The sequence below is a fragment of the Camarhynchus parvulus genome, chromosome 13 (genome assembly GCF_901933205.1).
Source record: "Camarhynchus parvulus chromosome 13, STF_HiC, whole genome shotgun sequence".
Classification (NCBI taxonomy): Eukaryota; Metazoa; Chordata; class Aves; order Passeriformes; family Thraupidae; genus Camarhynchus; species Camarhynchus parvulus.
The window spans coordinates 13868905-13885736 of record NC_044583.1 but is presented as its reverse complement, the minus strand read 5'-3'; the positions used below and the strand labels follow the sequence as shown (position 1 = coordinate 13885736).

The 16832-nt window shown below is 45.8% G+C and overlaps 1 protein-coding gene across 1 annotated transcript; it reads right to left on the bottom strand.

Annotated features, from left to right (window-relative positions):
• Positions 1-2959: 2959 nt before the first annotated feature.
• Positions 2960-16663, bottom strand: LSM11 (LSM11, U7 small nuclear RNA associated). The gene is made up of 4 exons (XM_030957666.1): positions 16231-16663; positions 12196-12335; positions 11376-11459; positions 2960-9884 (listed from the first exon to the last, which is right to left on the bottom strand). The coding sequence occupies exons 1-4, from the start codon at positions 16640-16642 to the stop codon at positions 9513-9515; spliced, it is 1008 nt and encodes a 335-aa protein (XP_030813526.1). The 5' UTR covers positions 16643-16663; the 3' UTR covers positions 2960-9512.
• Between the last annotated feature and the right edge of the window lie 169 nt (positions 16664-16832).

Here is a 16832-nt window from a genome sequence, read left to right as displayed (position 1 = left end):
AAACACTACAACCACAGGCAATTTCAGAAGCAAATACAGCTGGTGCTCCTCACTCAAACACCCTTTCCTGACACACAGTCAGTAACTGTCCCATGTACACTGTCCCTTATTCCATATGGGATCCCTTCCCTGTGAGACACTCTTCCAAAAGAAGACAGCTAAAAGCCATTTCCCTGCTCTCACATTCTTGCTCTGGAGGTCCTGCCAAGAGTATCCCCCACCCCTTTGTTCAGCTTCCCACTGCTCTCATTTCCAAGCCTCTAAGGCAACTGTAAGTAAATTTTTCTCCAGTTGGTTTTTCCACCAACTTTGGGATGTTGCCTAACAGTTGCTCACTTTTCCCCAAAAGAATCAGCAAGGAGCCCTTGTTCTCAGCAGAGGAGTGCAAGATCAGGAACATTCTGCTTTCTGGTCCAGCTTGTCCCAGCTCACAGAACAGACCCTGGCTGATTCCAGCCCTGCAGCCCCAGCATCACTTTGAGCTCTTTCCTCTGAGCGCGGTAAGTATCCTGTTTGCCATCCTTCCTGCTGCTCTCTGCCATTAGCACGATAGCATCAGGTTTTCCACTTAAGCTCCCACATCCTTTTCCTGATCAACACGTTGTACAATTGTTCCATTGACCACGCTCTGATGGAAAAAACGTACTGAGCTTGGGCCTCGTCCCCCAGAGGGCAGGACAGCGAGGGGCTGGTTTCCTTCTTCCAGCCTGATCTGCTGCATTTACACATAACTCTAACACAACACCCAAATTCTCAAACAACAATATTTAATAGGATTTACTTCACTGCATCATTGTGTATAAATGATTTGTGATTTCTGCCTGTAAATGTGACAAGGTAAGGATACCCACACAGTGCTGCTTTACAGCCTGGGCAGCAGTGCCAGCAGTTGCTGTTTCCTGATGTGTTCCAGCAGACCCAGCACCATCTCCTGCACTCCTCCCACAGAGAGTGTTTCCTCCAGCCATGGCCTCATCCCTGCTGGACAGCTGCAGGACTCCTGTCCTCCTATACACAGAGCACCCATAGGAGGTCCCTGGCAGAGCTGTGCTGCCACTCCTGCCTCGCCTGGCCACGGTTTTGGTTTCCTCCACCAAGTGCTGCCTCCCTGCAAGGTCTTCAGATTTGTGTCTGCACATTCCCCGTAACAAATCCAGAGATGTTTTGCCTATCACAGAGTTCTCTTTGTAGGCTCTGGTGCAAACCACAAGTTAACTTGCAGAGACGCACCTAAGCCAATACACAGGGACTAAGCTTTGACCAATGCATGCCATCACTCCCTGTTGCCAGCCCTGAGCTGGAGGTGAGGGCTGCCCAGGGAGGTGTCACTGTCCCTGGAGGGACATGGAATGATGGATATGGCACTCCATTCTCTGGTCTAGCTGACAAGGTGGGGATCAGGCTGGGCTTGATTATTCTGGAGGTCTTTTCCAACCTCAGTGATTCTGTGACTGTGTGAGGACTCTGTCCCAATTACTCCAGGGCTGTTTTTAGGCAGAAACTTTGGCCTGTTGCAAAGGGAGAGATGATGCTGTGCAAAGAGCAAACACTGCTCACAAGGCAGCGAGAGGCAGCGCCCGGGGCCTGACCTGGGCCGTGTGAAGCATGGGGAGCACAGACACAGGCAGACACACTCAGGCACCCACAGACACACTCAGGCACACACGGACACAGACGGACACACTCAGGCACACATGGACACACACAGGCACACACGGACACACACGGACACACTCGGCTCCCCCAGGAGCGGCTCCCCGGGCAGTGTTTTTGGCCCCGCTGCCCCGAGCTCTCCCCTCCGCCCCCTCAGTCCCCTCACGGCGGCCGCGGGGTTTCCCTGCCCGCTGCTGCCCCCTGGCGGGGCGCGGGCCCGGCGGCGCCGCGGCCGCTCCAGGCCGGGATCGGGATCGGGATCGGGAGTGACCGGGAAGGGCCCGGCCCGTCCCCGCAGCCCCCACACCGCACGGCTGGGGGTACCTCCGGTGAGCCTTAATATCCCGTTGCTCCCTGCGGGAGCATCAGCGGATTCCTGCTCGGTAGAGCACGCCTGGCGCTTCCATCGCTGCACTGCCCGGACCTAGGGAGAGGCTCTGGCTGAGATTCCCAGTGGAATAAAGAGAAGCCTGAAGGGCTGTAGCACACAGGGGAGTGTTTGGACAACCTTCTTGGAGCATTTAGTGCCCATGGAAGGGAGAAATCCAGAGCCCTGAAAATCTCCCGAGCATCCCTCCAGCCTCTGCCTCCTGCCTGGGATGGGGTTCCCGGGATCAGGTCCCTGCACAGAAAGGGAGCACCTGTTGATCCCACAGTTCCCAGGCTGCAATGGGAATTACTCCTTCTAGCCAAGGGCAAGGACACCTTCCACATCCCAGGTTGGTCAAGCCCCATCCAACCTGGCCTTGGACACTCCCAGGGATCGGGCAGCCACAGCTTCTCTGGACAACCTGTGACAGGACCTTACCATCCTCACAAGGAAGAATTTCTCCCTAAAAAGACATTTCTGAACCAAATATAACAGCACCACTTACCATGGGATTAGAAAGGTTCCTGGAAGTCACTGGCTATGCACACTCTGGAGCAGATGCTGGGACGTTGGCTCTGGACCTGCCCAGTTCCTGGAAAACATCTCCTGCTGGCACTGTGGAAGAGCACACACTAAGGTAACAGACCTTTGAGTGATCAGGCCACTGGTGGTTACGCTTATCAATATGAAGTTTACTTCCCTTCTGCATCTCTAAAAAACAATTATCATGGCATTGTTACTCTGTAGATTAATACCCTTTTGAACACACAAATGACGGGTTTGTCCCCAGTTATGTGACTAGAGAACAGTGCTTTTTTCACATCTGGGGGTCTCCAGCATCTGTCCTAACCCCAGCAGTCCCAGCTCCTTCACTGACACAATACACATCACTGTATTGGTAGAGCACAAAAAAATCATGCTTTGAGGCAAACTGTTACATGGATATATTTATTGCATTGTAGTCTTAGCAATTTTAAATATAAACATTTACATCTGGAAAGCAGAATATTGCAAATTCAGTATTATCCAATATGTTCATAGCAGCATCAGCTTCCTAAGAAACAAAATGTTTAGGAAGACAGAGAAGGAATTACAAACAAGTTACACCCTCATTTATCACCATCTGACCCAAACATGGAACTGCAGCTGTGAAACAGATATTGAAGTCACCAAATGTGACCTTGAAGACGCCAGTGATTTCAAGACTGAAGAGTGTTTTTGTACCTGATTCCCCACATGGTTTTTGTGTGCCGAGGTGAGGTTAACTAACAGTCACGAGCCTGGAGAGGGCAGAGGGTCGATGTATCTGCATTACCTGACAGAGGGAGTTTGGATAACAGCACTTGGCACTGGTATAGCATTTACCACTTCCCCAGCTCCTCGAAAGACAGGCAAGGAGAGCTCTTGGATGTGCTACAGCTGTGGAGCGTCAGGGAGAGGGATGGAAGCAACTTGCCAAGGCCATTCAGTGAGCAAGAAGCAGTGAAGAGAGTGGAATTTGTCAGCCCCTGACTTCCAATTCCATGTCAGTCTGGTGGCTCATGCTGCTCCTCTGTGGCTCCCTAAGGAAGTTTTACAGGTGACTCATTGGTTAACAAGTCCCAACCCCTGCAACTACAGTGGGTGTGTGCACCATTGAAAAAAGGTCAACCCATCCGTTCCCCTTGTAATGCCCATTTTAGTTTTAGAGAAACCAAACATTTCTCTCATCTCGTCCTCTCAAAATTATGTGTCACCTGAAGACACCTTGGCACAGCTGCACTTTGCTCTGAAGCAGTGGAAATCAGAAGCAATCACTATAGGAGCAGCTTTCATTCTTTCCTGAGGGAGAGCACTGATCTTTTGAGAGGAAAAAAGGATGGATATGTTTTCACACAAACTGATCAAACTACTTTTCATTCTAAACGAATACAAGACTGATTGAAAGTCTCAGGTGTACTAATTTTTTTTTCAACAAAGTCATCCAGGTGTACACCAGAAAGCTAGAAGCTAATAAGATAGTTATCCAGGAACATCAGGAGGCATTTTCCTTCCCTGACAGGCCTTCACTTCCACCAGCTAAGAGCAAGAGCACTTACAGTGACATCTGAAAGGACTTGTAAACATCATGAGACAAGCATCTCTGCTATCTCCCCACTAAAATAGTCCTTTCTCCTGCACCCCAGGAAGCCAAGGAAAACCAAGCCTTCTCCATCCCCACCTCAAAAGGGCAAATTTACTTAGTTCCTTCTTCTCCCACTGGGTTTCCTCTGCAAAATGTTAAGAGGCAGGGTGAAACATGTCAGTCATTAGGGCTGGAGCCTGGCAGAGATTCCAGGGGCAGTTCAGGTGCTGTGAAAGGCTCCCAGCATAAGGGAGGCTGCACTCAAGAGCTGGCTCAGCATCCTCCCCTTCATCTACAGAGCTCAACTGCCCAGGGCTGGCAGGATTGTGCCCAAGGTATAGGTTAGAAGCCCCTTCCCATGTCAAGGAGTTACCACCACCTGAGTAATTCCACTCCTCTCTTTTGTCTTTGCCTAATATCCCACCTAACACTACTCTCTGTCAGTGTGAAGCCATTCCCCCTTGTCCTGGCACTCCAGGGCCTTGTCAAGAGTCTCTCTCCATCTTTCTTGTAAGCTCCCTTCAGGTACTCAAAGGCTGCAAGTAGGTCACTCCAAAGTTTCTCTTCTCCAGGCTGAACAATCCCAACTCTTTCATCCTTTCCTGGTTTGCAATACTAATTACAATCACAATTTCACAAATTCTGTAAAAACTTACTTTTCCAATATTATTTCTAGTCAGCAGCAGCCTTTCCTGATGTTCTAACAGACTGTCTTAGGATTGCCATTAGCACAAACTTGAATTTTTTAAGCCAATGTCAAGAAGCAAAAGCATGAACTGAAGTAGTTCTGGGCTGCAGATGCTGCAGACCTCAGCATTCATATTTTACACTTGGCAGTGCAGGCAGGAGAGAAAACATCCTCATATTAATTGGCAGTATTTGCAGCTAGGCTCTGAGGCAGACACTGGCATATACCTGAGCAGCTTCTCAGGCAAGAGCTGTCCTGGCTGAAGGAATCACTGCATCACCCCTGAAAAGCTGCAGGACTCTGCCTTCCAGTTTCATCCAGAGGCAGAGCTTGCAGTGTAAGTTGGTGCTTATAACTCTGATCTGTTTAATCAAAGACAGGAAGTTTACCTGGAGATACACATCTTCATAAACTCAGTGTTTTCAGTCTGCTGTCCCTGCTCCATTTTCCTTCAAGATTCTGGATCAAATCATTTACACCTGCCTCACTTAGGTCAGTGCCAGTAAGAAACAGAAAGGCTGAGTGTGGGCAGAATGTTGGACAGAATGTCAAATTCAATAAAAATTACACACCTTTCTACTCTGCTTCTTTTTATCCTCCACACCTCTTCACCCAGTGATTCACAGGTGCAAGTGGGTGACTGCAACAACAAACTAGGAAAACCTAGCACTTTGTGAAGGAAAATAAGTTTAAAAGTTATTTTTTAAAAGTTTCAAAAAATCAGTTCACTCCAAAAAGTAATATTATCCAAGATAAATAATTCTTCTGACCAAATAATTCCAAAAATCTAAAGAGAACAGTACGAAAATGAGGAACAGCCAAAGGCTCTTTGAATTCAAGACTGGATGGGGTAACATTCTTTAGGGAAGGGTAAAAACCAGCGGGCACTCAGGCCTGTTCCTGCTGAGACACTGCCCTGCTGAGGGAATGCTGCAGAAGAAACAATAAATCCTAACACTGAAGGAGGAGAAGCAGATGGAAAACAACACTCACTGATTAATTCAGTAATCACCTGCAGAGGACGAGCTAAGTACTTCACTCTAGGTCAGAAAAAACCCTTCCAGGCAATTAACAAGCTGGACCAGTCAGTTGAGAGAAGGAACCAAACACACACTTTTTATAAGCTTTTTTCCCCCTTCAGCCTTACCTTTTCTACAACAACAGCCTAAGGAGTGTTTGATAAAAATGAAGCACCTGTGCAAAAACATTTCCTAAGAAATAATCCCAGAAATGAGAAATTATTTTAAAACTTCATCAAATTATCCCAACGCTTCTTTGAAGTTATTGCAGAAAACTGCTCCCTGCAGTAACTGGGTACCTCACCCCAAAGACACTTTAAGAACCACTGCTGAGCACCAGGCTGAGCAAAGTCCCAGAAATACAGGACAGGGGGCACCTGTGGATCCTTTCTAGGGAGGTTTTCATATCTGCCCAAAGCTTTTTCACCCTAACATTGCTCTGTTTCTTACTCTTCATTCCTTAGCACAAAGACTTTGGTGTGTTCATGCTCACAGCATCACTGCAGCAAGAGAGGAAGGGCTGGGAGCAAAAAAACTTTGAACAAAAAAAGCCATAGAAAGAAACAACCAGAAATAATATTAAAAAAACACTGAAACCCAAAGCTCATTTGGTTCCAAAGCCTGTTTTCTTTTTCTTTTCCTTTTTTTAAACAGATGTAGGAGAATACTTCGGTGAGGTAGAAGAACCCATTTCAGAACATGACATTCAGTTTTATTTAAAGAGCAATATTATCTGAAGTATTGAACAAGCAAGTGACAACACACCTACAGGATCACTTGCTTCATCACAATCACGATGCTTCAAAGAGACAAAATCCCTAAGACAGCATTTTAATAACGCATTTTAAAAATACACAATGCCAGAAAAAGTGGGAAAAGGAAGACATTTTGGAACAGCTGAAGTTGTAGAAGAGGAAGCAGCAGTATTTAGGAAGCAGCTTGGAAATAATGAGAAAGGTGGACAGGAAAGTAGGATACAAATGAAGAACTAACAAATAATTCATTAAATCTAAATTGGAAGGGAGCAGTTTAACCAACTTCACAGATGAGAGGAGGAACATTTCAACAATGAGGAATGAGGTAGTGCAAAAAAAGTAGATAAACTATAATCCTTAACCAGGTTTGCTGACCAAGGTGATGATTCTGGAAGAACAGGTCAGGGATGATATAAAAATCAAGGCACAAACTTAAGTCTAAGCACCAGCACTTTTCATAAAATGTAAACAGAGAAACTCATAGACGTGAAGCAACAAACATCTGTAAGGTTTCAGGGAAAAACCCATTAGGAAAGGAAACATTGAGACTTCCAGCAGCAACTGAGAACTTGGGGAAGTGTCAATCAACAGGAAAGGCAGCACAGCCACAAAAACATTCATGGTAGTTGTATCTTAGTTAATGCAAACTAGGCAGACAAACAGATTTAAAAATATGAGGTGAAGAAAAGCAAGAATTCAATGAGCCGTCACTGTACGTCAGCTTGAGGGTGATCGGACACCCTTTGGTCAAATATGAAAGAAAGAGGAGAGGTCAGAACCAGTGGCCTTTGGTACTAATAGAAAAGGCAGAGAAGAGTCATCCCAAGCAGCTGAAGTAAGAACAAAGCTGCCAGAAAACAGAGAGGAAAATCCCCACAACCAGAAGGAGGAAAATATTCACTTGCAGTAAAAGCTGCTGGGAAGTCAGGAGCAGAGATAAGCACCTTGTTTCTAGCTTCACATGTTTCTAGTAATTTGTGAGGGTTCTGGTTACTACATAGAAAGCTAACCAGGAAAGGGTGCAGAAAGCCAGGACAACAAGAACAGTCTTTGTAAACCAGAGTTTAGAATGTCCTGAGGAGACAAAGTACTGACAGGAGAAAGGGAAAAAAAAATAAGAAAAAGAGGCAAAAACTGCAGAGCACATGAACACGAACAGTAAAGGAGGGAGGGGAAACAAGAACCTCCACGAGAAGAATCTTTTCAGTGCCTAGTCTCAGTTCACAGAGGGATGGGATTACAGCAGTAAGACAATGTTTCAGAAGAAGCTGCAGAGAGTATTTAATTTTTTTTTTTATTTTTCTCCCTTGATGAAACTACTTTGCCTCAAGAGTACTTTTTATTCTGTCCCAGGCTGAACTTGGCTTTGAGCTCACTGGCTGAGCTCATCAAGCCCCATGTCATATGAAATGTTGACATAAGTTTCAAGCTCCCCCAGAGGCAAACAGCTGCTTTGTGTGTCCAGAATGCCTGCTAAATGATTTCTGTGGTTCACCCAAACACCAGACATATCCCTAACGACCAAGCAAGCAGAATGCTGCATCTGCAGCAACAGAAATCCATGTCACCCACAGTACAGCCACTCAATTTGAGAACTCAGGACATCTATATGCAATGTCAGTCCTGCTACAAAGCAATTTCCCAACTTCAGCTTAAACACACAGAGCTGCTGCAAAGCACAAGGCAGTTGAGATGAATACAGAATAGCAGCATGAAATCTCCTTTGACAACAAAGGGAACAGGCTACATAATGGAACAGCTTCATTTACCCTCAAACTTCTGCAGGTAGGTTTTTTGGGAAGCAGTTTATACCTGCAGAATCCTGGTCTGACCTGCAATAATTCAACAGCCTTGCTAAAATGAAACACTGATGAGTTGAATTTGACTTCTATACTTCAAAACCTTTTCAGACACATCTGCAAAGCTCAACTGGAATTAGATGTTGCATCCCTCACATGGACAGGAAAGACCCATGAAGATTCCTGCTCCATGAGAACTGCTGGAGACTCAGCAGCTCTAGTTTCAATAGAGGGAGCCTGAAAGGTGTCTAAATACAGGACAGGTGTGCTCAGCACAAACACACCTGAGAAAAACCCAATCTTTGCCAGCTTCACTCTTACACTAAGTAGCAAGGGGGTGAAATATAAAAGGATAGTTTTCCATCTTCACCCACAGATAAACTCCAAAAGGGAGGTCTCTGAGTCAGCTACATCATCTGCTTGCTGGTGACACAGGGCCAAAGCACAGCATTACAGAGAGCCTAAGCTTTGATACTGGAAACAAGTTACAGTCCTGCCATCACCCACATTAAAAGAATACTTTACAATTAAGAGGTTTTCTATCACACAGAGCATTACAGAACTAACTATGGCAAAGAGGCCAGTAGCCATCATCAGCATGTGACTCCAATGTTTTATAAACTATTTCAAAATGACTGTCAGAATTATATCTGGAAAAGAGGACATCCATGTAACAGCAGCAGATAAACTGTTGGTTTCATTAGCAATTTCCTCTTGGTATTAGTCAGAATGTGCAAAAGAGCATTTCTGATTTATTGCAGGTCCAGATCTTATCCTTAAATGTGTGCCACAAGTAGTTTCTGTAACAGAGTACACCAAAATTCTCTTACAACCCTCTTCATTTAGCTTCTTTTTAAGAAACAATGGGATCTGTGCTTAACTCCCTCATATCACAGAAACAACTGTGCTGCTGACCTTCTCCTAAGACCCCCAACAGTGATCTAGGGAGGCTGCTCTGGCATCAAGCCCAGGATGCTCAGGTTACAATTCTTTCCCCTGCCTTGAAGTGGCAATGGGAAACCAGCCACGGTACCATCCTACTCAATGACAACTCTAAATAGCAATGGGAGCTGCAGCAGCAAGTCATGCTATCAAATAAATACTCTGCCAAAGGCTCAGCCAAGTCAATGTGCTAAATGGACAAGCAAGACATTCTCTCCTCGAATAAAGATCTGGTTTATGTGGCGTGTGAACACCTGCTGATAATCCACCTTGGGCCTCCTCCTCCTGCGGGGCTGGCTCCTGGCTCGGGCCCCCTCTGGGTGGGCAGTCCTGCTGCCCACATCAGCTTCACTTCTGTCACCTGGGGTCTTCTTCTCTCCAGCTCTGCCCGAGTGTTTCTGCCTCTCACGCTCCTCTTCTGCTCTCCCTCGTCCAGATCCAGCCTTCAAACTCAACGTCTGAGAGTCATTTGTCAGGGCCAGCTCCTTTGAGACAGTCTTTGAGTCAGCTCCCTTCTTCCCCGAGGATTCCTGCAGCTTGAGTCTGTCAAACAGCTGCAAAAGGACAGTTGTATCTATGACCACACTCGTAAAACAAAACAGGCCACTTGTTCCACACTTCTACATTGTATTTTCATATACAATCCCAAAGCAGCTCACAAGACACAGTGACAAATCTCCACCAGCAATAAAAGACCATGCTGGATTACCAAAGTCAAACAGTGACAGAAGGTGAACGAGTCTCTTGCATGGTCATGACTGTCTTAATGTGAGCACCAAGTAATTTAAACTTGGGAACAACACTGCTGTGTGGTGGCCTTTAACTTTGGTCAGGAGAAACAGAGATACCAAGTTGCTCCTACAGCTCACTTTTCCCCATGTTCTTTTAATGTTGTCAGACAGTTTTAGAGAGATTTCCATCCTTGTATCATGAATCCCTAAGACAAGGGGCCTCCATTAGCAAAATCTGTACACTGAAAAATGGAGGGATCTTTTGTGTTCCCCAAAACATACTAAAAGATGATGTGTGGGTATTCCAGGAGGTGAGCAGATCACAAACAACAGAAAAATAATAAAAGCTACAGCAGCAGACCCAAAGCACTGTATGAACTCATTAATCTAAGAACACATGGTGCTGAAACTGGAAAAGAAATTGCTTTTACTCTGGCAGCAGACAAGCTTTTATGAAATAATGAAAAATGAGATTTTTGGTTAGCCTCTCTCTTCCCAGCAACAGGATGGAAAGCCAATGGCTGTGAGAGTGAGCTAAAGGAACAATGACAACTTGATTATTTTTAACTAATCTTTAAAAGAAGGAAGGGTGGGATCTACCAGAAGACAGATTTAAATGGCAGGAATTTGAAAGCAAACTCCTCACAATGAAACATTTTAAATGTTTTTGTGATGCTTCTCTGATGTTCAAAAGGCCTGGAGCTGTTGCCATTCAATGGGCACTGCCCTGTCACATTTTTTTCCCCTTCATTGTTCAGAAGTTCATCTATCATCTCTTCAGTTGTCAGCGTGGTAAACAACTCTATTTGCAGCTGGATCCTAGAGAGTAGAGAGCTTTGGAGATCTTGGGCTTCACAGTACCCAGACTGGAAGCTCAAGTGACCAAAGAGCTGTGCTGTTTCTCTGGCTGCAGACACGGACTGTGCCATGAGGAATGTCAGTACCACAGGGATGCTCTGCCACATTCCCTGGCAAGACAAACATGCACCTGATCAGTCCATGGTGCAAAAACCACAGAGAACAAATCCCACATCAAAACCCACAGAGTGAACTTCTAGAAGTTCAGCATGCTACATTAAGCAGTGGCAACAATTCTGATCTGATTCTAGGAACACTGAACTATTAAAGTACTTTCAGAAAGATCAGAAAACATTTTGGGTAGTTTTTTGCTCAGTTCAAATTATTTTAGAGTCATCTGTAATAAAAGGAGGTAAAATATTTCAAATGTAAATATGGGTTCCAAATCAATGCTCCCCTTCTATTACTTTGAAAAAGCAGATCCTAATAAGAAAGAAAACAGCAGATGTCACCTACTCGGGTCAGTGAGAGCTGAGGTTCTGCATAGAAGGCTTTGCCCATTACTGGTTTCCTGTAAGTCTCATCCACATCTGTCAGGGCCTAAAAAAGATAGAAAAAACTGAAAGACTGAAATTAAAATAAAATATGAAGCAGCTTTGGACCAGCTTTGTGTCAAAGCATTATGAAATTATGTTCTGAGAGAAAATCCATCCCAGGAACAAGCTGTGCTTTGGAGCTGGTTTATTAATCATCTAAATTGTACTTAAGTATAAAAGCAGTAGCAAAGTTCATTCTGCATTATTTGCAAAATCTCTGTGATCCTTGCCTGCAAAATCCTTCCCTCTTCCCCACTTCCAAACTTTTCACACCTCCAGGCTCACGAATATTTAATAGCTGCTGTCTTTAAGATCTTCACAAGGTAGAAAACAGGGAAAAGCTTTTGTCGCTGGCAGCTCAGTGATGTCAGTGAGAGAAAACACAGAAGCACCCACCACTATACAAAGACTGGGTTTTGCAGAGAAAGAAAGCTCTGGAAGCTTCTGATATTCCTCATATTCCACCTTCCTGTGTTCTTATATAAAACTCTGAAGATGCTGGGAACCCTTCAAAGCTTCTCTCTCCCTAAAACCTCTCTAAGATGGTTGGGCATCTCCTAGATGTACCAGTCTAACACCAAGTACCACCTGAGTCTGAAACCCAGCACTTGGTACCAGAGCAAAATTTTGTGAACCACAAAACCACATTAACCTTCGCCATATGTGATTTGCTTAAACCTGTTGCAAATTTCAAGTTTTCAATATAACAGTTACAAATGAAGGGCTGGAACAATAATTACCATATTCCAGAATTTGTCAAATGCAACCAAAAAGCCTGTGCAGACTCCACGAAGGCCCTTGAAAGTGCGGATGTGGACGTTAATTCTGACACCATCTCGGACACAGCGATGGAGCTCCCCCAGTGGGCTGCCTTCATGGACTAGAACAAAAAGAGAACATCACCAGTCTTCACTAAAATACACAGAATCACAGAACAGAATTGTAGAATGGCCTGAGTTGGAATGATTGATTAAAGATCATCTTCTTTCAACTCCTTCCCACAGGGAGAAACAGCTTCCACTAGACCAAGGTTGCTCAAGACCCCATCCAGCCTGGCCTTGAACACTTCCAGGGTTGGGGCAGCCACAGCTTCTCTGGACAATCTGTGCCAGGGCCTCACCACTCCCACAGCCAAGAATTTCTCTCTAATATCTAATCTAAATCTACTTTTTTTTTTTTTTTTCAGTTTGAAGCTACTCCCACTTTTCCTGTCACTATGTATTTTTGTAAAAACTCTCTCTTCAGTATCTATCTAAAAACCACATAGAAATCCACTCTATGTACAAGTATGGCAGAGCTTGGCACAACACTTGTGCTCACAACAATAGCAATGAAGAAGCCCCAAGCACTGTAGCACACTGTGGTTGCCATTACCAGACCACCAAAACTCTTCTTACAATGGGGAGAGCCAAGACCAGAAAATATGAAGGTTTTGCTTTACATAGCCCACAGCCAAATCAGCCTTAGCTGAAATCTTTTTGCTACATTTTCAAAAACATGCCAAGTAATCCAAACTGTAAATAAAAGTGGTTGAGAGGGAACAGAAAGCTCACAGGAGCAGAGTTAATTCCACAGAAAAGACAAATGCCTGGTTAAGGCTACCTCAGATTACTTATGAGCTGTGAATAAAGAACTGTAGCAGATTTGTTCCTTTTCTTTACAAGGGGATTTCTGAAACAATGAATGACCAAAATCCTTCAACTTACTAAACTGGACCAGTTTAAACTGATGAAAATGCATTGTTTCAGTTAAGATTTCAGCAGCCAGATGAACATCCTTCAAAGTCCTACAAGTCTCTGGCAAGGAAATAAAATTACTCTTTAGTATGGTTTAATTGCAGCCAGCAATTAAACCATGCTAAAGCCCAGGACAATAATGCTTTAACCAGAGCAAAAGTGAAAGAATTCAGTAAAACATACAGCTTGCCTGGCTCACACAAGCCTTGTCTTCACACCAGAAATCTTTGCAAATCTAAATTATCTGGAGGGGTAGATATTATTTACAACTTCCACCCATGCCTTGGTACCCACTTGCTGTACAATTCCTACTAAAAGTCAGGAAAAAGACTTGGTCTAAAATCTCACATGGTTCTGCACATTAATAAAACATGTGAGCCAGAGATGACCTCTCACCTTGTGCTTTAGGGACTGTACACTCAAGGTTTGATTTGCACACTAGAAATTGCTTCCTGTGAGTGTAAAGTGACTGTGTAAAACAGCTGACCTGCAGGAATGGGCTGCAGGGTAATTCATGGCCACAGCAGGGAAATCTAAATCAGTTTCCTCTGAATTAACCTAATCACATTTATTTTTTGAGATCCATTGTCTTCTTGCCAGCCCTCTCCAGCTGGATAACTGCAGGAAATTGGTTTCACACAGAGCATAAGCTGTCTCAGCACCTCCCAGCCTTGCTTAGGGGGTCTTTCCATCAGCCTCTGTGTCTCCTTCAGCTGAACTGATAACAAACATGCTCTGGATTGACAGATCCATCACAGGAACCACAGATGACACCATCACGGTATCAAATTAATGCTTCCAATCAGAAAACAGTATTTTTTCTAACCAACCCTGAGAAGTTACATAATAATTTAAAATCCAGACTTATTTTTAGATTTTAAGTTCTAATATTCCCTTTAAGTAGGAACTCTATCTACAGTTTTTTACAGAATTCTACATCTAACCCTTATTTTCAACTATGCCTCTCCCAGCACCCAGGAAAACACAACACAGCTCCACCAAATCTACACTCTGCCCACTTTTCCTTGCTGTGTAAGGTTCTGGCTCCTCCATGGCAAACTTCCAGCTTCATCTGAGCAAAAGGGCAGAACACATCATCCAAAAACCCTTCAACAACCTGACATTCTCAGAAAAAATAAACCAGCAACGCAAGGCATTTATTTTTGGAACACACCTCCTCTGCAAGTACTGAGAGCTGTAATGAGCAGGCTCTGCACACAACTAAATCTGCCTGTGCCTTCTGTGTTGTTAGGGACCAGAATGAACAATGTTTCAACAGACAGGGAAAAAAGTTACCAAGTTGGTTCTCAAAATCCAACCCTTACCTGGATAAAATAAGTACATGCTTAATAGCAGGACTCTGAAAAATTACTCCAAAACTACTATAAACAGAGGGCAAGCACATTGAAAGGGTGAAAATAAAGATCTAAACTGGCTAAGTTCAAGTCCTTGTCCTCAGGGAAGACTCTATTAAGAGGCAAGATTAGAAAAACCTCAAGAGAAAAGCTGAAATAATTCAGAATACTATCAAACACCTTTCCACCTGCCCTGCACATGAATTCTCTGCCCCTTGGTGCATGCAAAGTGGTGATAAATAACTCCTCCTGAACTGATCCACACAGTCCAAGTTCCAAACACCTGTGGTGCAGACATCCCCCAGTTACAGGGAAAGCACACAACTTTGGCTATAGATCACTCATAAAACACTCCAGGCTGCTGAATAGCACTTTCTGTATCAGTTGTGCCAGTCTTCTTTGAAGGCCAGACATGGATGTGTGGATATTAAGTATGTGTTCTTAATTGTTCTTAATTTTTACAGTGTTTTTTTTTCTCAATTTTCATCACCAGTGCAAACTGAGATAGTTTTTATTAAGATCTGAAATCAACATTTAAGGTGAGTTTTCTAGAAATCCTGGGCCAACAGAACCTCTGCATTTGTGCAGAACACTAAGTGTGATACTTAAGAGCATGCAGCAGCTATAGCAATGAACACATTGTGGTTTAGTGTCTAAGCAAGAAAAAGGTTTTGCCTTGGGGATTCAGAATCAAACATTTTCGGCTTTGCGTTTTTAGAAAAAAAAAAATTAAGGTGATGGTGCAAAGACAATCTGAAAATGAACCCCAGTATTTTTAATTAAGTGCACTAAAGTTACATCCCACCTGAGAGCAATGCCATTTGATTCTTGGTGTGGGGGCACAAGTAGCACCTCGTCATGTTTAGGGGATGTTTACCCTGACCGCACACAGAACATTTTTACAAGAAATATGTATCATCATCACAGCTGATGAATTTAAATTTACATCACAGCTGCCTCTCACCTCAATCCACTGCCCTGCCATCCTGTTATCAGAAATGCCAGTATTTCTGCCTGCAGGATGTTTGGTTAGCAACCAAGCAACGGCAGTGTGTTACAGAATTTCCCTGTGGTTATGGTTTAACTACACTGTGGACTGGCCCCAACATGGTTAAAAATAGTACTTTTGAGAATATAGCAGTGTCTCATCCTTTTTCTCCTTAAAACCAAGAGGATGTAAGTAATTCACCAATTAACAGAGCAGAACATCACCACAACAAAGTCAGTGTCATCTCTGCGTGAGCAGCTCTATGAAATGCTGTTCCTCATTCCTGCACACCATTTCAGAGAATCACGGAATGGTCTCAAGTTGGGAAAAACCGAAAAGCCCATATTGTTCCAATCCCCCCACCACCTGCAGGGACACCTTCCACTATCCCAGGTTGTTCCAGGCCTCATCCAACCCGACGTTGGACACTTCCAGGGATGGAGCAGCCACATCTTCTCTGAGCAACCTGCGCCTCTGCACCCCAGTGCCATTTCCCATCAAACCACATAATTCCCCCCACACCCCACTGTCACCCAACCGCTGCCGCCAGCCACCGCTCCCTCCTCACCCCCAAACTCCACCGCAACTCCGCGCCGGCCCAGCCCAGCACGACCCCGGCCCTCACACCCTCCGCCTCCCCTCATTGCCGGCTGCCTGCGCCCGCCCAGCCCGGGGCCGCGCTGCCCGCGCCCTTACGGGGCATCCTGGTGAGGACATTGCGCGGTGCCCGCCGCCGCCGCCTCGCCGTTCCGCCTTCAGCCGCCTCCTGCTCGGGGTCCGCGTTCACCATGAGGCTGCGGAGGCGCTGGATGCGCTCGGGGTCGGGGGCGGGCGGGCCCCGGCGGGACGCGCGGGCGGCGGGGGCACCGCGGCTGGCGGGGGCACCGCGGCGGCCGTGCGGGCGGCGCAGGCCGCGCTGGAAGCTCTCGTACTCGGCGAGGTTGTTGAAGCAGGGCGCGGCGGGGAAGGGCAGCGGCGTGCGCGGCGAGTAGAGCGCCAGTAGCGGGTCGAAGCGGCTGGAGCTCACATCCAGGCGGCCGGGGCTGGGCGAGCGGCGGCGGGAGCCCCGCGGCTCCGCGCTCGCCGCGCCCGCCTCGTCCTCCTCCATGCCGGGCTGCGGCCGGCCGCACCGCCCAGGGCCGCCGCCAGGGGGCGCTGCCGCTCAACGCCCTGGGCCTGAGGGCGGAGCGGCCGCCATGGGCGGGAGGGACCCAGGGGGAGCCGTGAGGGACCGCGGGAAGCACGGACACCTCCCTGCTGCGTCCGGCACCGGAGAGCGTCCAGCAAAGGCCGCAGTG

What these genes read in the sequence shown, in the direction of transcription:
- LSM11 (XM_030957666.1), bottom strand. Translation starts at nt 16,642, where the DNA reads ATGGAGGAGGACGAGGCGGGCGCGGCGAGCGCGGAGCCGCGGGGCTCC. An exon ending in TTGACAAATTCTGGAATATG is followed by an intron (nt 11,460 to 12,195) that starts GTAATTATTGTT and finishes TATCTTTTTTAG; the next exon opens with GCCCTGACAGATGTGGATGA. An exon ending in CTCAGCTCTCACTGACCCGA is followed by an intron (nt 9,885 to 11,375) that starts GTAGGTGACATC and finishes GTCCTTTTGCAG; the next exon opens with CTGTTTGACAGACTCAAGCT.